Source organism: Microtus ochrogaster, chromosome 16, assembly GCF_000317375.1.
Source record: "Microtus ochrogaster isolate Prairie Vole_2 chromosome 16, MicOch1.0, whole genome shotgun sequence".
Lineage (NCBI taxonomy): Eukaryota > Metazoa > Chordata > Mammalia > Rodentia > Cricetidae > Microtus > Microtus ochrogaster.
The window spans coordinates 47,619,105-47,639,744 of NC_022018.1; the positions used below are offsets into that span (position 1 = coordinate 47,619,105).

General features: G+C 46.1%; 1 protein-coding gene across 2 annotated transcripts; it reads left to right on the plus strand.

Moving 5' to 3' along the window:
• Nucleotides 1-374: 374 nt before the first annotated feature.
• Nucleotides 375-20,283, plus strand: Cd83 (CD83 molecule). Of its 2 annotated transcripts, XM_005355098.3 has the most exons (5): nt 420-560; nt 651-772; nt 14,939-15,134; nt 16,981-17,087; nt 18,704-20,283. In XM_005355098.3, the coding sequence occupies exons 1-5, from the start codon at nt 524-526 to the stop codon at nt 18,830-18,832; spliced, it is 591 nt and encodes a 196-aa protein (XP_005355155.1). In that variant the 5' UTR covers nt 420-523; the 3' UTR covers nt 18,833-20,283. The 2 variants fall into 2 exon arrangements, with proteins under 2 accessions (XP_013204589.1, XP_005355155.1); XM_013349135.2 differs by lacking the exon at nt 18,704-20,283 and having other exon boundaries at nt 375-560; nt 14,939-15,127; nt 16,981-17,067.
• The last annotated feature ends 357 nt before the right edge of the window (nt 20,284-20,640 follow it).

The following is a 20,640-nucleotide window of genomic DNA, read 5'->3' on the forward strand; positions in this document are numbered from 1 at the left end:
TAATTAATGCTTTAGTATAAAAAGATGTCTTTTGTTCAAACAATGTAAACAAGGCCGGATGATAACCCAGAAAGAAGGCAGGGAGCCAAGAACTGCAGGCGTATGCCACTTTGCTGGAAGTCTAGTGTATCTGCCCCTATCACAAAATCTGGAGAGGAACAACGTCGCCACAGCCCTGGGCTTCGGAGGAAGCTGCCCACCCTCCCTCCCTCAACCTGCAAGTAAGGCTCGATGGCCTGGTTCCCAGGTTGGGCTTGAGGGTCATCGAGCCGGTGTCACGCGTGCCATCGCGGCTTCTAAAGCCACAGGGAGCGGGGCCGTTCCGCGGAGCTGCTTGTCACTGCTGGCCAGCCGCAGCAGCGACGCGGATTTGGGGACGCGTGCGCGGGGCGGGGACCAGGCCACCCGCCTCCTCAGGCTGGGGAGTCCCCGGGGCCGGAGCACGGGGAAGTCCCGAGCAGGGGTACAAGAACGCGGCGCGCGCCCAGGAGAGTAGCCTGGACGGTGTCGCAGCGCTCCAGCCATGTCGCGAGGCCTCCAGTTCCTGCTCCTCGGCTATGGTACGGCCCCCAGCCTGTCGCCCTACGCTGCCTGCGACCTGCCTCGGTGGCCTGGCTTACGCCTCTCTGTCTCTACCCTTTCTCTTGCAGCCTGCAGCCTGGCGCCAGCGATGGCGATGCGGGAGGTGACGGTGGCTTGCTCCGAGACGGCTGACCTGCCGTGCCCAGCGCCTTGGGACCCGCAACTCTCCTACGAGGTATCCTGGGCCAAGGTAAGCGAGACCCGGGTCTGAGTGGGTTTTTTGCGGGGACAGAGGAAGCAGACAGACAGACTAGGGACTGGGTCTCCCGGGCCCCGGTTGGATACTCTAGCTATTCTGATACTCGACCTTCTCCCACTGGGCTTCATCTGCATCCTCATCCAGAGCCCAAGCACCCTCACGTTTTAGTTCCTGGGAGATCATGATCAAAGGCGTCTTGATGTGAGTGATCCCACCAGAGGTTTGCAAAGGAATGGATCCGTGCCGCAGGGCACCTGTGGGCACAGCCAGGAGGCTACAGAGAAAGCAACGTGGGCCTAGATTTTGGACATGAGAAAGGAAGCATGTCCCCATACTCCTGATATCTGGTGCCTTGTGACCATGACACCTTCAAAATACAGAAGGGAGAGGAACATTTGAGAGGAAGGTCTCAAAAAGGGTCTCAAATGACTTAGGTTGGCCACAGGAGTTAGTTAGGAGTGTCCGTTTCTTTTCAGCCAAGGCAGCCCCTGAGGGGTCTCGCCATGGGTGAGGACTCTGCCCCCGTGGTGGGAAATTGAGTTTCACAAGGCACAACACTTGAAAGGTTTCCTTTCAGCGACATCTTAAGACTTCACAGTTTTAATTCCTGTTGTATGCTAAAGCCAAGCAGCTATAATTTAATAGAGCCGGCCTTTGCACCCCTTCTTTAAGTGAGCTTCGGAGGCAGGCCAGCTCCATTTTAAGGCAAATGAGTTCAATCTCCAGGGGTGGCTTTCCGATTTGCTGGTTTACCTCTGAGGAAGCCTCTGTCTGATCTCAGTTTCCACAAAAACGCAGGGCTTCCTTCTTCCCGCTGTGAAAGATGCTGCGGGAGCGGGTAGTTTGTATTGGTGTTTAAACATGCAAGGCGACACGTGTGTGTGTGTGTGTGTGTGTGTGTGTGTGTGTGTGTGTAAGCGCGCAAGCGCGCGCACATGCAGGTGCATGCACACGCGGTATTTGACCACTTAAGCTGATTGTTTGGGCTGGAGGCTAGTATCTTAGTGGTACAGTATTTACTTAACATGCAAAAGCATGCTGAAACCCCGAGCATCAAACCAAAACCCAAAGTAGTTAACCAAATAGGTTGTCAGTCCCCGAAAGACAGCGATGGCACCAGTTCTTTCTGCGTTCTGCCCAGCATCCAGGGTCTACCCTCTTACTGAATCTAAGCTGACAGCATGAGGGAGGTGGCCCTGTGGAGACCACAGGACACTGCTGGGTAGAACACTGTAGGACAGGGTGTAGAGGGAGTGGGGGCGGGGGCTATTTCTTCTCATTTCTCCTTTCTTCACTGTGAGCTCAGAGGACAGGAGTCCAAATTTTTTGAGCAGTCAAAACAATAACACTTTAAACATATTACCAAAACAGTATTTGAGGACTCACCATATGCCAGACTATGGGGACAAATATTTACATATATTATCTTCCTCTGTCTTCTGGAACAATGTGGCCTTAGGAGTCCAGAACTATGCCTGCTCCTACTTCCTGATGAAGAGACAGAGCTCTGGCGGGGGAGCAAAATACATGGGCTTTGACCCAAGCTGTCAGATTCCAGATCTTGGGTTGTTAGACTATCTTGATATCTCGATGTTCTACTTTAATCACTTTGGGTAAAGAAAAACAAAGTGTCCCTGAGCCAGCCAGACAGTAGGCTTAGCCATCATCATCTCAAGGAGGGCGCAAACATGAAACCATGTTCTCTCCCAGACTGTAATTAAAAAAAGAAAGCATCATTAATATCCCCAGGGGAGTAATTAAAAAGTACTCACGAAACAAGCGGATGAAATTTCAGACTGTGAAGTTCAAACAGTTGTCAAGTTAAATCTTCTCGCACGGGGTCGTTTGGAATGGTTCAGTAAATCATAGCAATTAGCCTTTGACCTTTCCTTGGATGTCGGCAGATGATGTAACACTGTAATGTATGTGCTTGTTTATTGGACATGGTTCTTGCAAGGTCTGGCCTGAAGGTCCCTTAAAACTTCTTTCTAAAAAAAAAAACAAAAAAACAAAGAACAAAACCCAAGGCGGAGGGCAGGGTGGTGGTGGTAGAGTGCTTGCTTACTCTGAATGAAGCTGTGATGCTAAGGAAAGGGCGATGTCTGTTCTCATCCCCTCTCCATGGGCCCGTGGCTAGAGGAGCATTACAATGCCAGCCCACTAACCAAGCACCTTGAAATCGATACGAATTCTTTCTTCTTGGACTTTTGGATGAGTCCCATCATATTTGGTATTTTCCAGGTCCCAAATGAATAGATTGGCATTGTTGTTGTTGTTTGTTTGGCAAAAAAAAAAAAAAAAAAAAAATGGACAGAGAATTCTAGAAATAAGGCCGTGGCGAGATACCGAAAGGCCTTGTTTTATGGATGAAGCATCTGGGGTTTTCTTTATGGTTTCCTTGGGAAATGTTCTAGGGGAACTGTGAGGTAGGGGATTTGAACTCAGAACCGAAGGCGAGTCCAGTTCTTCTCACCTCCCTTCCCCGTCTCTGATCTGGTATGTAAAACCTGTTTCCTGTGTGTGGGAATAGTGCAGGGAGAGCCCCTTGAAGTGAAGTTTCACCTTGTGCCACCCTGAATCACACTCTTGCAGGTCCCCTGCCAGTCACAACAGTGGTCACAACGACACATGGCTTAAAATTCCGTCTGCCATTTCGTCCTTGGGTCCCATAGAACATTCTGCAATTAGCCAGTTGGCACCGATGGCCTGTGCTTAAGAAAGGACTCCTGCAAGTCAACTCATACCTTTTACCAAAAACTCAAAGCAGATGGAATTCCGTTAGTGTCTGTATAAACATTGATGGATCGGGCCATGTCTGACTCCATTCTTTGTGTCTAAGATGTAGTGATGGGGAGGCTGGAGGAATTCAGTAGAGACAAGCACAGAAGATCAAAGGCCAAATACAGATGGCACCAACCCAGTGTCCTCTAGCACAGCGTTTCCCTCTGTGGCCCGGTGCCCTCCTAACTGGAACCCCTGAAGACGCCTTCTCTTCCTGCCTTTGAAAGTAGAGTGGATGATGGAGGAGAAATAGGAAAATCAATAAGTTGTATCCAATGAGACTGTAACTCAGTTTAGTCTTTAAAGTTCTAATAGGTTGCAGCTTGGGTACGAGGAGGTAGTTTGAGAACATTGGCAAATATGCTTTGATCCGTCATTCTTTGGCTGTTGACCATGATATTTGTTTACATTGGGTTTCAGAGGACAGAGTTGAGTATAAGGCTCTGCATGAGGGGCTGTGACTGTGCTTCACGGAGCATCGCCGTGTCTGTGCTTGCTTCCACAAAGCTACAGTAGGTTTGAAGAGAGAGCCCAGCTCCAGATAGACAGCTCTGGGCATGGTTGGTGTCCTCCTCTGCTAACAAGGAGGAGTCATTTACTCTGCAGATCCAGCACCATCCTGGATCATGCTAGGAGCCCTGACAACCTCCGGTGAGGCAAAGTGAAAGGGGATATCTGATGTGGCCTCTGGGTGATACTGCGGGGGTGGGGACAGCCATGCGTCACAAGACATAACTCTTTTTAGACGATTGTCAAAGGAAGGGAGAAAGGGGAAGTAAGACCGTGATTTCAGAGAATTGGCCACACTTGACTTCAGGGCTTAGAAAAGCCTTGGCAAGGGTAGAGTATGGACAGTTTGGTCCAGTGCTGTGTTCCATTTCTGTACTGGAAAGCAGGCCCTCTGACAGCTTGAGGCTAGGTACCACACCAGTGTGTTGGCCTTGACTCAGTAGGGTGCAGTCTGCCCTGGATTCTGGTCACTCTTAGTGAATATTTCCTGTCTCTACCAGTGTGTGATGCTGAGCTCTGAGGGCAAGGCCTCTGAAAAGAGCCGAGGGGTTGAAGTCATCCCCGGGGGACTATCTGTGAGCTAATAGGTATCATTTGTTGTGTTTCCTTGATTCTCAGAGGCGATCTAAGAACATGTTTATTTGGGAGAAAAAGAAACATTTCCATATTAAATTTAGAAGGACTGAAAATCTGAAATGTGAGAACTGTATGTATATTAGAATCAGAGAAAAATACTGCAGTCCCCATAGGCATGTGCCCTCCATGCCTTGGAGAAATCACTTTTAGCTCTAGCTACAAAAGACGTGAAGTTGGTTTTTGGATGTCTTTCATATTTACATAGCTATTGTAGCTGCCTCCTGGGCCTGGTGATAGCTATCCCAAAATCAACATGGAGAAGATGGCGTCTTTGGAGCCCCAGCAACCATGTGAAAAAAGAAGCTTCAATGGCTAGGATCTGTAACACCAGTGTAGATGGCCAAAGATGGGGGGAATCTCTAAAATTCATTAGCCAGTCAACCTAGTCAAATCTGGGAGTTCTTTGAAAGAACCTGTCTTGATAGATAAGGTGGAGGGTGATGGAGGAAGACATCTGGTGTCTACACACATAACAGACATGTGTATACACCCACACTCAGAGACAAAACAAACATTTCTAGAGTAGCATCTTAAGCAAGGGCAGAGAAGTGAACCATGAAGCATCTTGGTGTAAGTGAGGTCACTGGTGATCCAGAAAGGAAAATGGTACAGCAGAGAAAGCTAGAGGTGATAGGATAGAGGCAAAGTGGGAAGGACTCAAACGTCAATAGTGAGTCCAAGGCATACCATCTCAGCAGTAGTGAACCATTGAAAGAGTTTCAGCACAGAGAATGATGTCATACAAATCTAAGGAAGAGCACATTTCTCACGGTGATGGGGAGAATGTAGCTCGTCTGAGAAGACAAATGTTTGGGAGCCTGTATTCTTTTCCTCCAATGAAATTCCCATCAGCTTAGCTCAGCGGAGGCCAGAGCACATCTTTTTCCCTTGGATTTGCTCCATCACCATTTCTGTCTGTGCGGTCAAGGAAAGATGAGTCTACCTCAGAAAGAATGGCGGAAGCCTCCGCCAGACGAGAATGGTGGCTCATTGAGGTTTGGGACATGGCTGAACATGACCGAACATGGCATTGTTCATGTTCTTTGGGGGGTAGGAAGAGGGAGGCTGAGAGTTGAAGAGAAACACCAACAAAGAAAAACATGTGCTTTCCACAAATACAAAGGGGAACCTGGATCACATGAGGCCTGGGTTTCCTGGGGTTATTCTTAGTTATGTCACCATGTGGAAAAAGGAGAAGTTTCCAGGAGGCCTCAGTGACATAGGCATTTATGTAAGGCAGGCTTAAAAATAAAATTCATTACCTAGAAAACGGTTCCTCTGACTAAAACTGCTTCCATAATCTTTCTAGCCACTTCAGCAAGGATTCTAAATGTGTGTGTATGTGTGTGTGTGTGTGTGTGTATGTGTGCACAAGACTGTGTGTATGCATGGGAATGATAACCTTGCTCATCTTCTTCGATTATTCTCTACCACATGTTTTTAGACAGGCTCTCTTACTGATCCTGCAGCCAGCAAGCTCAGACATCCTCCTGTACCACCTCCCCCAGAGCTGGGACTGCAGACCTCTACCCCCTTACCCAGTTCTTTCTTTTTTTTAAAACATGGGTGCCGGGGAAGTAACTTGATTCTCAGGCTTGGACTGACTAAACTCTTCCTCGCTTTCCTAAGTTTTGTACCAATACTCCTGAGTCCAAATCAGAGCAGGGCTGAAAATCTTGCCCTGGTAATATTCCGTCACACTCCTGAGTGTATATGGAATCTTTTGGAATCTTGGATTTGTGTGTGCCTTGTTGGTGGTGGTTTTGTGTTTTCATGGAGGTGCACTGGATCAAGTTCCTGTGTGCGCTAGGTGGAACTAGTACTGACTGGAAGACCGGGCTATGGTAACATCACGTGACAGTTTCTTGGAGCACTAATGAGTCACTTGCGTGTTCTAATCTGAGTTCTCTAAAGAGGATAGATCCCAGAAGAGCTGGTGGCTGGAGAGGATTGTAGGTCCAGATGAAGAAGGACTTCTGGAAAAGGAAGATGTTAGTTGCTGCATCTGCAGTCACCGTGGACCAGACTTTCTGGGTCAGTTCTGGGGTGTCATTCTTTGAGGAAAGATGGCACATATGTAGGACTGATTCAGAAGCTGGGGCCACATGGGCAGAGTTCCCTAAATGCCACACTTATGTAGTAGTCTGTGTGTGTCCCCATCAGTTAAGACTTCCTGTTACAAGGAATTGCAATTCTATCTTAAAGAAAAGGAACTGTGTTGGTTTTTCCATGATGTATTAGATTATTTTATTTTATTTTTAACATTCCCATTATATATACATCAAAATAGTTCCTTTTCTGTAAGAAAAGCTGGGCTTAGAGGTATGTGAACATCCCTCAGGCTTGCTGATATTTCATCTCTCCTCTTTCCCAACCTTTGTATTGATGTTATTGCTAGCTTCCTCCTGGCAGGGAAATAGTAGCTGACACACACGCTTGCATATTTCCCTCCCCCCAAACAATATCTTTCTGGTTGGGTTTTTCTTTTAATAGGACAAGTTTCCAACTATTCTTAAGTGGCTATGATTGCACTGTGTGCCCGTCCCAACTAGTCTCTGAGGCCGTGGGATGTCAGGCCAGACCTCCGCTAGACTCAAGGGGTTCTTGTGGTTCTGTGAAGGACATGAACTCAGAGTCCAATAGGTACCCCATGATGGCAATTTCAGGATGGTTGCTGAGAATAATGAAGGGTTCAGCATTGCTATCTATGATCCCAGCCTCAAAAGGCTTTTCTGCTTTATTAAAAAGATGCTTGAGAGAATCAGAATGCTGTGGTGTTTTGGAGACATAATGGTCAGCCGACATGGGCTGGAGGGATGCTTTAGACAGTGAAGTCCTTGCTGTGAAAGTGTGTGCCTCGGATCTCCAGGACCAGCGAGAAAACGTAGGGTGTGGTGGTGTAGCTCCATGGAGCTCACTGGCTAGCTAGCCTAGCCAATCAAAAGAGCTCCTGGCCAATAAGAGATTCTATCTGGAAAGACAAACAGAAACAAGATTAGTTGGTGCCTAAAGGGGCAACTGAGGTTGTCTTCTGGTCTTCACATGCACATGCGCCCACATGAACACACACACACACATGCATACACATGAACACACACACACCCACCACACACATCCACACACACCACACATACATAACCCGTACACCCTACACCTCCCTCCCACACATATCACACACACACACACACAATACACACACACTCACACACCACACACATGCACACACACACCACACACACATACCCCGTACACCCCACACCACACACACACATCATACACACACACAATACACACATACACACACACCACACACATACATATCCCATACACCCCATACCTCCCACACATATATCATACACACCACACACACACATCATACACACACACACACACACCATACACACGCTCACACACACGCCACTTGAACATGAGATTTCTCCCTAGAGCAATGGACTGAGATTTCTAGGACAGTTTTACTAGAGCTGGAAGGATGAGCTGAGAGTCTGTGGATGGAGGGGAAAACAACCAGTTATGGCGACAGCTTCTCCCCCACTCTCCCAACTCCACAGTGCCCAGGAGTGTTTCTCGTTTGAGAAAATATCTTGTAACAGATTCCTTCTAGACAAGGGAAGGAAATGCAGGGATGAAGTGACTGACTGAAAATGACCCGATTAGCTAACGGAGAAGCTCAGGCTTGACTTCAGTCCATCTGATTTGGAAGCCGATGTGCTCGTTATGTTTTCATTATTTCTCAAATTCATTCATTTATTCAGAATGCATCCTTGCTGTGTGCAATGAACTCTTCAGCATGCTGAATTAAGCCTTGGCTATGTATTTTCAAAAATTAACATCTTTAGGACTTTGCTTATGATTACCACCAGACTTAGGGTAGGCATGCAACACCATAAATATCTTCACGCCACTTTTCTAAGATGTGGTCACTCCGTCCTGGGCCCAGTGGGTACAAACGAGCTGCTCCACCAGTTGGCCAAGAACAGAAGAATTGGTGGTAGGGCTGGGAATGGTTCCCATTCTACCCCACTCCAAAGCCAACGCTCTTAATTAAGCCACCTCTGCTGTACTCATTACTCTTGTTAACAGCCATAAATCCAACTCTGTCTGTTAGACCCAGTACATTTCAAAGTAGAAAATCATTTTCCTAATAAAACTACACTCAGAAAAAAAGACCTGACATTAATGCTCATACATTTTATCCATATTATGACATCAAACTCAGAGCCAAACTATTTTGCACATTATAAAGAGCTGTTTTTTAATGATGAATGGGGATTATATTAGCACTAATTGAGTTAAAACCAAAGTACAAGAATGTTAGTGCACAGGAAATGCAGTTAACACAAAGCTGCTCCAGCGTGCTTGGGATACAGCAGATTAATGCGTTGACACCTTTGAACATTTGGTGTCTCCCTCTTTCACTGCGGTTTATCAAATTGGTAAATGAAATATTCAAATTCTGTGCTATTTTTTCTTCCAAAAGAAACCTTTCTTTTCCTACCATGCTTTACCAAAATTTTATCAAATCTGATATCTGATGATCTCAGGCCTCTCCTTTGTGACCAAAGCTCCTTGCTTGCCTTTGCAAACAAATTTGGTCATTTCTAGGAAGTTCACATGGTGTGTGTGTGTGTGATGTGTATGTGTATTGTGTGTGTATGGTGTGTGTGTATGTGTTGTGTGCCTGTGCCTGTGCTTGCAGAGGCTAGAACCTGAAGTGAGGATGCCTTGATTACTCCCCACCTTTATTTTCTTGTGACAAGATTTCTTGGTTGAATCTCACTATTTGAGTTAGACCTATTGACCTGAGTCACTTGGGCTCGCTCACCCATCTCTGCCCTCTTAGTACTGGGGTTACAGACACACCTGGACTTTTAGGTAGGTAGGGGACTTGAACTCATAGCTTCAAACTTGCACAGCAAGGACTTTGTCCTCTTTGCCATTTCCCAAGTTTCCAAACCCTCCATATGCTTTTTATTTTGAGACAAGGTTTCTGTGAGTTGGCTAAGATGGCCTTGAACTTTCAATCCTCCTGTCTCAGCCTTCTGAGTAGCTGGGGTCACAGGCTTCCCTGCCACAGGCTTCCCTGATTAATTGTCGTGTATTTGAATAAAACTACATATTTGTTTTTAAAAAAACATTTGCTGCAATAGTTCTTAGTTGAAATACGGGTTCCATCCCAGTATTATTGATTTAGTTTGTGCTTCTTCAAATTTATCTATCACTTATTTTTTAAAAAGCTTTTTAATTCACATGCTCTTTAAAATCAGTACTTTGTGTTTGCTTGATGTTATGTTCGGCGAATTAAAGGGAAAACTCGGTTTAATTTAGGTCTTGTGGTTTCTTTAAGGTCAAATGTCTGTCTCAGAGAAAGAATATGATATTTAGGCCTTTATGCAAATTGGAGGCTGTAAGACAAACCAAAGTCCTTGGGTTTTCTCAAAACAGGATGTCGCATATTGTTTTTTTCATAATTCAATAAAAAAAGCTCAGTTGTCAGCATAAAAGTTAATCCACAGAGTGTGGATATTTAAAAGAGCGTTGGAATGAGCGTTTTGAGGAATTAATTTGCCCAAATTATGTTGTGCTTTCACGTGCTGAACAGTAATATCAGCATCGCAGAGCGCGATTAAACAGTTCCCGTCAATTATGCTGGGCTCTGAATGAAGCGGAGGGTTCCTTTTGTTAGAAATTACTATTTCCTAAACTGCTTTTGCAAAGAAGCAATGAAACACTTTCAGACTTGGAATGTTTAAAAAGCTGCTCTTGCCAGTGGCTGATTTTGAGCCAGTTCCAATGCTCAGAAGTACAGGGACTCAGAGAATAAGGCAAAGAGGGGATTGGTCCATTCGTGAGTCTGCGTTCCTGCTGCCTCACCGCCCAGGGCTGTTTTGGTCACTGCTGGTTCATTTGACATGGCAAGATGACATGAGCCTGGCCACGGGTCTTTTGAGAATCATTTGGAGTTTTACATAAGGGGTTTCCAGGGCAACCACAGTGCTACACTCTGGTTTTGAGCACCTAACAAAAACAAAACTGGTTGCTCCTTTTACAGTAGTGGAGAGATCTTGTATTTCTCAGAGTCACAGGAAAAAAAAAAAGGTCTGTCTCCCCCCCCCCCCCCCATCCTTTGGATAGTTATATCTTAAAACGACAAAACAAAGGGCAGCAGACATTGCAATACCTCAAACATGAACGAGGAGAGGGCTAGGAAATACTCCCGGGTGTGCTGTATGACACTGGCTGTTGTGTCCTCTTACCCATGACTTTGCCTTTTTCCATCTCAAGGACCTGTGGCCAACTGTAGCCTAAACATTTTAAATGAAACATTGCAGAAATAAACAATTCGCAAGGTTTACGCTGTTTGCTGTTCCGAGTAGTGTGATAAAAGCCTCACACCTTGTCCTGTCTGGGATGCGAATCTCCCTTCCGTTCAGCTTAGCTACACAGTATAGCTGCCTTCCGCCACGAGCAGTCTTCATGGCTGTCAGATACGCTTAGTATCAGATATACTTGCTTACATTCATGTCTCCCATATTTTGCTTAATAATGGGTTCAACGCACAAGAGTAGTGATGCTAGCGATTTGGGTATGCCCAAGAAAAACCACAAAGTGCTTCCTTTAAGGGAACAGAGGAGTTACCGAGAAAAGAGGAGAATACAAGCTCTCTGCTGAGGTCGATGGGAAGATTGAATCCTTTATCCCGATATTTTGAAGAAGGGAAGAGAAATGCTTCCTTGTTCTGTTGTCCTGCCTTGCACTGTAAAGTCATGATCATAGTGTGTCGTCAAAGTTTGAGTGAGATAGAAAAGGTATTAATTTTGTGGGCAGAAAATGTGCATAGAAAGCCTCCACCTGGTTTAAAAGCCACACTGTCCGAGTGAGTATGTATAGGAAAGAAACCGCTGTGCTTTTCCAAAGACAGCCTCAGTTCTACCTGTGATTTCAGAAACCCACTAAAGGTCTTGGGTAGATTCCCATGGATAAGATGTGACACCGCTGTGGTTACTTATCAAGCAGAATGCTGTCGGTCATTGAGCAGGAGTTCTTGGTTATGCTAGCTCTCGGGCACTGGTTCTCTGTGGTCCCGGGGAGAAAGGGTCTTTGGAGGAGAGCTGTGAGAGCGGAGGAGGTATTTGACTGTAACTCCACTGATAGGTGGGATGGCTCAGCAAGGCAGAATCTGGCTGTTCCGCATCTCCCATTGTTTCTTCCTTCTGTCCTCACTGCCTCACCTGGCTTTGGTGTTGCTACTAGCAACTGGAATCGAATCGCTAGAATTGTTCTGGAAGCCCATAGAAATCTGACCACAAAGTGTACTCCTTGCTGTTGGAGGTGCCTTTTTACAAAATGAATTCCTTTGCAGATGGATAAAAGGCTATTGCCAAGCAGCTCTGGTCTCTGCCATCAGCCGGCTTCTTGAGTCCCAGCAGCTAGCTTTATCGAAACAGGCATGGTGGGTTATATGGCAGCTCCAGGAGTACTGTTGGTTTTGATCTTGACTTTCTCATGGACTTTTCTGAACTGAGAGAGGGCCCTCTTGATGGAAAAGTGCTTCCCGGGAGGAAAGCGGGGGTGGGTCACCGCTAAGTGCCTGTTGCAGCATATTTGCCATTGAGGGTTGATTTAGAAAAAAAGAGATGGCTGGAGCATTGGTCAGGACTGCACAGAGACTGAAGTGGGTTAATCGGCTCAGACTGGTCTCATGTGGCAGCTGACCTAGGTTGGCACTGCTGGATGGTCATGGCTGGGGAAAGTCATAAGCCATGAGGCACTGCCTCTACTTGTCCAAGAATCATTTGGATGTTCTTTATTCCTCTGATGGCTCTTCAGCCACCTCCTTTGGTTGCTTTGTGTTTACGCATGCTCCCATGTATGTGTGCATGCGTATGCATGAGTGTGGAGACTGGAAGTCATTGTTGGCTGTCACTCAATCACTCCCTGCCTTATTTTTTTGAGACAGGGTCTTCCATTGAACCCAGGGCTCCTCAGTTGGACTAGACTGACTGGCTCTCAAGCCCCATGGATCCCCCTGTTACTGGCCCAGCATGGGGATTATGGACATGTGCCTACCGCACCAAGTTGTTTTATGTCAGGGCTGGGGATTGAACTCAGGAACTCATGCTTGTACAGCAAGCACTTTGCTGCTAAACCAAGGCCTCGGTGCCAGTCTTGTTGTATTTTTGAACCTCCAAAGGCCCCAGATTTTAGCTTTCACCTGGAGAGTCTTGATTATTTAGTAAGAAACTTCTTAAAATGGGAAGGACTGCCAAGAAATGGGATTTATGTTCGCAGACAGACTGAGAAGAGCCATTCTTTTCAGCGGAGTTCTGGGAGTGCGCATAAACCTACCAGCAGATGTCTCTGTCGCCCACTCCACAGGAATGTCAGCACTCTCAAAGCTGGGACCGAACTGGGTGACCTTGCTGTGCTTTGCTTGGCTTCCACTGACCCTGAGTGTGTGCGTGTGTGTTCATACAGACACACATAAGTGAGTGTGTACACCTTTATTGTAGGGGTGTACAACCCCTTGGCTATCTATTTCCCTGCCAGAGTCCCCTTTGAATGCCGAGGAACTGCAGCACACTCCCCGTTCACTGTTTCAACTGCTGGCATAGAGAAGTCTGGTAATTTGTCCACTCCTCTGAGGTGACTCTTGGGCGCTGTTATGACAGTAGAGAGAGGTGGGGGTTGTCATTTGTTCCAAGCCTTCCTACTGGTCTCCAGCCAAGCAGAAAAGGGCAGTTCCAGGTTGTTTGGGGATGCTGACTCCCTGCCAGCGCTGAAAGCAATATTTTGCTTTACTGTTACTGAAAAGCTGTTTTAGAAGCTTTTAATTAAGGTGTGGCCAACCTATTGCCCGAAGGACACATGTGGCCCAACACAAAATTGTAAATTTATTGAAAATATTATGAGGCATTTTTTTTTAAAAATTAACTGCACATTTCTCTGAGCGTGAACCTTGTAAACAGTGTGCTGTGGTGTCAAACGGTTAGATGGACCTAAAGCTGTTTAGGTGAAGGAACCAACTGGTGAGAGCCCATTAGAAATGCATTCAGGCCTTGCAAGCATGAAGGCCTGAGTTCGAGCCGCAAGAACCCACAGTACAGCCAGATACAGAGGTGCAGGCTTGTAGTCTCAGAGCTAGCGTCAGATCCGGGAATCACAAACCAGTCAGGCTAGCCTACACGCAAAGCTTCAGGCCCGTGAGAGACCCTGTCTCAAAGAACAAAGTGGATCTCACCTGAGGAATGCCCCTGAGGTTGTCCCTAAGTTTCTACACATGAATGCGTGTGTGTGTGCACTTGCACACACACAGACACCTGCACACATGAACGTGCACATGCATGCATGCCCAAACACGTACACACTATAAGAGATGTATGGGTACGAGAGTAGATATTGAATGTGGTGTATGTCACATCTTTAAGTAGAAGAAGATACTGAAAACAACCCACAACTGCATCTCCAAGATAGCCCAAGAGAAATTAAAAATATATAATTTAGCAATAAATTAAAAAAAAATAAATTGCTTGGCTGGCTTAGCATCTAGTCCATCAGGATGTCCTGTCACTGTCCTTCCCTCCATAGTTTGATATGACTCCTAAAACCTCCTCACGCCGTTCTCATTAGCATCTTCCTGCCTTAGAAGAGAGACAAACATGGTCAGTTATACATTGTTTGTGACCTTGAACACTGAAGGTGCTAGCTAACAGGGGTCTTTGCTCATCTGTACCTGGGGTTTGGTTGAGTAGTCTGGCAGTGTTTTTGTTTTGTTTGTTTTTTAAAGAGATTTAGGAAGTTGTCCAAGAAACAGACTGGCATCCAAAATTAAGAACCTGTGAGTGGATGATTTGGCATCTGCAACAGACAAACAAAACAAAGCAAAAAAAAAAAAAAAGAAAGAAAGAAAGAAAGAAAGAAAAAAGAAAATTTAAAAGGAAACAACAAGAATAAAATCCAACCCAGGGTGATGCATACTGCGCCATGGTCCCCAGGTGACTTGCCCGCCCCTGCAAGGTAGAGGGTGGATCACTGATGCCCCAATCACAGATCACATTCTGATCTGGTTTCAAAGTGACCCGAGCCTGAGAGAGGTTTTTGGAGATTCTCCTCTCTCCTTGATGCAAGCACTCTTGGGGATTTGTGAAAACAAGTTGTGAGACCTTCCTGTCAGTCTGTCAGTAAGTGTGACTCCCTGTTGCTTCTTCACAGCTCTCAGAGGGTGGCAATGAGAGGCTGGAGCTCCCCCAGAGCAGGCAAAACGACTCCTTCGAGGATCCCAGGACAAGGTCTTACTCCCTGACGATCCAGAACACTACTGTCTGCAGCTCTGGTATCTACAGGTGTGCCCTGCAGGAGCTGGGAGGGCAGCGCAACTTCAGTGGCACTGTGGCTTTGAAAGTGACAGGTGAGCTCACTTGGCTTTTCTTCCCACAGACTGGGGGTGTGCTTTCTGTGTGCCCCAAAGTCTCTCCTCTTCCAGAATCTGACCCTGCAGCTTAGGAAAACATCTTGGTTGGAAACCAATTCCTCTGAAGGACAGCATGATTTTTTTTTTTCTCTATGTGGCTTAATCTATGCATTGACTTTTGCCGGACATTTGCAAGCACTAAGGCCAGAAATGACAAACATGTTGTCACTCAGGCCCTGGTTTTGCACTACAGTTAGACTTTCCTCATGTCCCATATCTTAGAACTAAGTTAATAATCTTCACATCCCAAGACCATGAGCACTCTTTAAAGAGCCAGGCAGCATTTGCGCTCTGCTCACTTCCGTCCCCGCCAGACACAAAGACCTCACACCCTTTCTAACATCCAGCACTATGCTGTGGTTTGCTTGTCTTTGTGACCCATTGTCCACTTGCCATGAAATGAATGCAGTAGCTAAATATACATCTTCCCCAGGGACAAGCTAGTCTCTGTTCTGTATTTCTCGGTACACAGTAGGCCCTCAACAAATATTCAAATGGATAAGAAATGAGAATAGCCCGGTGAGGGAGAGTTCTGGGGGACAGAGAGGAAGTGAAGAGCATAGCAGATTGCCTTCCATCTTCTCTTCAAACGCAGTGTTGCCTCCAAGTGAAGGGCCAGATGGAATGAGTTGCTCTGATCTAGCTCAGATGTTAACGCTGACACTCACTAGTGCGTGGCTGTTTTTGCCACTGTTTTAATCTAAGCCTCATCTCTCAAATGGGGCCTGTAACATCTGTATGTTGAGTTTGTTGTTGAGTTTAATGAGATATTACACTAGGTAATTTACTATTTAATTTAATATTATGTAATTTAATATTACGGTGCCTGAGGTAGACAGAATACTCAGTCGTTGTTAGGGTTCCCTAAGATAACGTCTCTCAACCTTTTCCATTGAGTTATAGACCCTCATGAGAATCTTTTCCTAGACCATGCATTACATTTTGGAATCTAATCTCAGCTCCATAAGACTCAAGGGAACAATTTCTTGGAATCGTCTGCCCGCTGCCTGTCCCTGCCCAGGCGGTGAGCCAAGCCCATTGGCAACCTCACTGCAGCGCAAGCCAAGCATCAGCTACTGTCTGAATGAGACACGGCCCTTCTCTCCTACTGTTCCTGATTGGGGCCTCCCTTCTGCCCTCCTCTAGTGTCATAGCCGTGGCCTCAAGCATCCTGAGAGAGTTCGTCCTTCCACCCCATGCTGCTGGCCTGCTCTAAGAACCGCAGTTGAGGGACTGGGGACAGTAGAATGCTCAGTGTGCATGCAGGAAACCCTAGGTTCAGTTTGAAGTGCCAATAAAACCCAGGGATGGGAGCACATGCCTATAATCTGGGCACTAAGAAGGGAGAGGCAGAAAGATCAAGGAGCTCTGAGTTACCTCTGTTGCATGGTGAGTTCAAGGCCAACTTGGGCTACATGATACCCTGTCTCAAGAAGACAGATAAAACAAAGCTCTGGATTTCTTGTACAAGAACAGGCAGATTCCCAGTTTCATTTTCTAGTTTGAGTGACCTCAAATTGTGGTCACTCACCCAAGAGTTCACCTAGTCACAAGAAGTTAAGGTAGTTCATGACCCTGGAAGCTCAGCAAACATCCTACTCATCCCGTGGGCATACAGCCAGAGCAATGTGAGAGCAATCACTTAAGACTTCAGTCAATGCCACCACAACCGGTCTTCCCTGAACTGAGGGCAGGGATGGACACCTTAGGACTAGAGGAAGCAGGAATGGAGCAGGGTAGATGAGTTCTCCAGTGTCTTTATAGGTTCCTTTTCTTTCTTAAGGATGCCCCAAGGAAGCTGCAGAATCTCTTTTCCGGAAGTACAGGGCCGAAGCTGTGCTGCTCTTCTCTCTGGTCATTTTCTACCTGACGCTCATCATTTTCACTTGTGTAAGTATCTTTTCAAAACACCTGTGACTGTGACGTGGTCCCTGGGGTCCGACTGATTCCTGTAGGTCTTGTAGACCGTGTGAATCGTTGAACGCTCACCCACTAAAGGCTGGACATTTGAGGCCTCCACGCTGGGAAGTGCTCTGGGATCCCTCCAGCTTGCTTTTGATTTAGTGAGACACGTGGAACGTTGTGTCAAGCCTGTGTAATATAGGTGGGGTTGTGGAGGAAAGTCTAAAGCATCCCATAGAGACCTGAAGGATTTGTGATCACAATGTCTTCATCCACCACCTTGGGGCAGAGGCCTTTTTCTTGCAGCTTTGATCACACTGCTCTGGGTTTGTTTTCTCTTAGTGGGTCTGCTTACGTTTTCAATACTTTGCATCCTTTTTAGGACTTGATCCTAAGAAGTAGGAACACTGGGGTACCCAAAAGGTCCCCTCTGGAGTGGGGGATGCCTGGCAGTACTGGGGCATTCCTGGCATGCCCTTTAGCTATTTATTGGTCATAGGCTCCAGCAGGAAGTCCCTTAAGCCCATTTTTGCCTGGCTATTCACATGGACTGACTATGGACCTCATGGAACAGGGCCATCTGGGACTCTGCCCAACTGGGAAACAACCATGTCCATATGTCTCAAGGCCACCAGGACTAGCTACACAGGGAGCAGGATAGACTCATCCTGGAGCCAACTCAGGGATGGTTATTGTCCTCTCATCTACCATGTCCTGGTATCCAGCTGCCTGTCCCTTTTCCTGTTTCTGATTTCTATTCTAAAAACCAATCAATAAACATCGCATCATATCCCGTAGCTATATAAAATTATTATAAGTGAATAAAGATTTCGGTCAGGAGCTTATTTAAAAAACCAGAACAAAATGAAATACTGGTGTTTCATAATCAGTCAAAGGTGAAAAAGTGTATTTTTGCAATATTCATGACTTTGAAATGAATTGTTGAGGAATATACTAAGATTTTTTTTCCTGGATGTTATCAATTTCTCCAAGAATGATTACATTAGTTAATCTGAAGAGGGTTCTTAAGGTATATGTATTTTTGGTGGTGCTATTAATAAATGTAGAACATTTCATAAATGTGATTTAAATAAAATAGAGGCTTTATTTTAAATACTTTTCCAATAAAAAACAAACATATACAATAAAGCGAAAGACTTCCATGAGAACCTACTGTGTACAAAGCATCCAGCCAACCGCTGCATAGGATAGACGTGGTGGATACGTCCCCGGCCTCCTAGAGCTTGCAGTTTTGTCAGCAGTGCTGTCTGTTCATAAGAAGATAACTAGGATGGTCAGACAGGACATTCAAGATGGCTGCCTCTGGTTTCTTGCTGGCAGCTATCTGCTTCCACAGGAACTGGCTTTCCACATTTGGGGCAGCAGGAGCTAGAGAGCACTGCACTTGGAAATCCGTGAGCCTCCTGGTGAGATTTGGAAACATCAGGGAAGTGGTACTTATAGGTTGTAAAGAATGAGGGGTGGTGAGTATAATAAGTGCTTCCTAAATGAGGTGTCCAGATAGCTCTTGGGGAGTGGTGTGACAACTGCCAAGTTTTCCCAATAACTTATTTCTCAAAATCTTTTCATTTTGCTTTTTACAGAAGTTTGCACGACTACAGAGTATCTTTCCAGATATTTCTAAACCTGGTTCGGAACAAGCTTTTCTTCCAGTCACCTCCCCAAGCAAGCATTCGGGGCCAGTGACCCTTCCCAAGACAGAAACAGTATGAGTAGGGTCTTTGCTGGTTTTTACAAAGCCAAGCACATACCAGATCAGTGTGCCTGAATGCTGCCTGGACAAGAGAAGAATGAGCCCCACCCTCAGATGGCAACCTTCCTCCGAAGTCCTTAACCTGATAGTGGGTTCCACACTACTTCCTGCCACAGGGTCTTGAGCACCATCACATGATCATGAAGCATGGGGCCATCACTGCTTCTCTATGGCTGTCAGCTTAGTGTTTCATGCGGCTATCTGGTCAACCTCTTCTATGCTTTTCCAGTCATGTAAAAGCAATGGTGAGACGCAGGTGGAGCAAGGACATGGGAATTTGAACACTCTGAGCTAGTCTTGTGACAGACTCCCAAGGACAGCTGTCCTCGTTCACATCTGGGATACAGCTCTTTGAATTTGTCCTGTTTTGTTGCACCAGTCCAGATGTCTCATATCTGGCAGAAGTTGACAGGCCAAGCTGTGAGCCAGCGGGAAAGATTTAGCAAGTAATTTCCCAGTGCGAAGGTCCTGCTATTATAAGGAGTATTATGTGTACATAGAAATGAGAGGTCGGTGAACTGTTCCTCAGCAGGGCCTTTTCATCTGGGAAAGACATCCATAAAGCAGCGAGACAGAGGGAAGCCACATTTATTTTTTTAATCTACATGTACTTGTAAGAGAAGATTTTTCATGTTTTTCAAAGAAGTTTCTTTTCTTTAAAAAAAATGATTGTCTAGTTGGACAGCATTGCTAGCTGGCAAGCAGTCTGAGTGAATATGCAGAGTGTCCCTCAGAGTAGGGACAACAAGTTAGAAGCACCGTACAGTGTCCTGCTGCAAAGTGTGGAGCATGGATTGTGCTACCCAAAGTCTGGCCACAATTGTCCAAGCCTGTCTGTATGATCCTGGATGAATCACTTGTGGCTTTCACTTTCTGGCTTGTAAACCAGATGGTTTTTGTCTGGGTTGATTAAAATGGGTGCAGAAATGCATCGGGAAAGCTCAAGATACTGTACGCAGTGGCAACCCCACTGGGCTGTTATTCTTGTTGATATCCTAGAGTTCAGGAGGTAGAGAACGCTGATCGTGTCTCACCTTTCCCATCAAATCCAAAGGAAGCTATAAAGAGGATGGAACGTTACCATGTCTTCTGTGTGGACTCTTCCTGAGAATGTGGAGACTGGTTCTGCGTTTTGTTCTTGAAGGACCAATCACAAGTCCTTGAAGATATGGACCTACGGGAGCCACTGGGCCATGGCAGGAGGGAGTTCTCAGATGTTGCACTGATGTGACATTGTCGCGTTTCTTTTTATGAACTTGTCCCCTTCCTCATTTGCCTCCCCAAAGAAATGTTGTCCCTTTGGTAATGTGCGCATCACCCACACTAACATGAGAGTGAAAAGCAATGTTGAGCTGACCCAGTGTTTGCCTCTTCCTCGCCACTTTCATGCTATTAAAGGCGTGCATGTGAGAAGAGTGTTCTCTTCTGTCTTTATAATGATGCAGACTTTGGGATGTGGGCTTGAATGCTGATTGGGGAATAAGAATGTGGAAATGGTACTGGAAAAGGACCGGCTGATTTCCTGAGTCTGGGGCAGCAATGGGGGACAGAAGCATATGGCTGGCAGACCTCTATGACCCGGCATTCCTTCTTCCAAAGTCTACCAGATCCATCCTGGATCTGCATCCCTACCAGCTAATACAAGGTTAGCTTACCCACCTATGTGGCCATGGGGGAGGAAGGGACCGGAAGGGAGGATCTTCTAAATGATGTGTGAAATTGGGGGCCCTCATCTTGGGATTCTTTGGGTTTTATCTGAGGTTTTCA

Excerpts from the sequence above, each read along its gene's own strand:
- Cd83 (XM_005355098.3), top strand. The coding sequence starts at position 524 with ATGTCGCGAGGCCTCCAGTTCCTGCTCCTCGGCTATG. Across the intron at positions 773-14,938 it reads ACGAGGTATCCTGGGCCAAG|CTCTCAGAGGGTGGCAATGA; the intron begins GTAAGCGAGACC and ends GCTTCTTCACAG. Across the intron at positions 15,135-16,980 it reads TGTGGCTTTGAAAGTGACAG|GATGCCCCAAGGAAGCTGCA; the intron begins GTGAGCTCACTT and ends TTCTTTCTTAAG.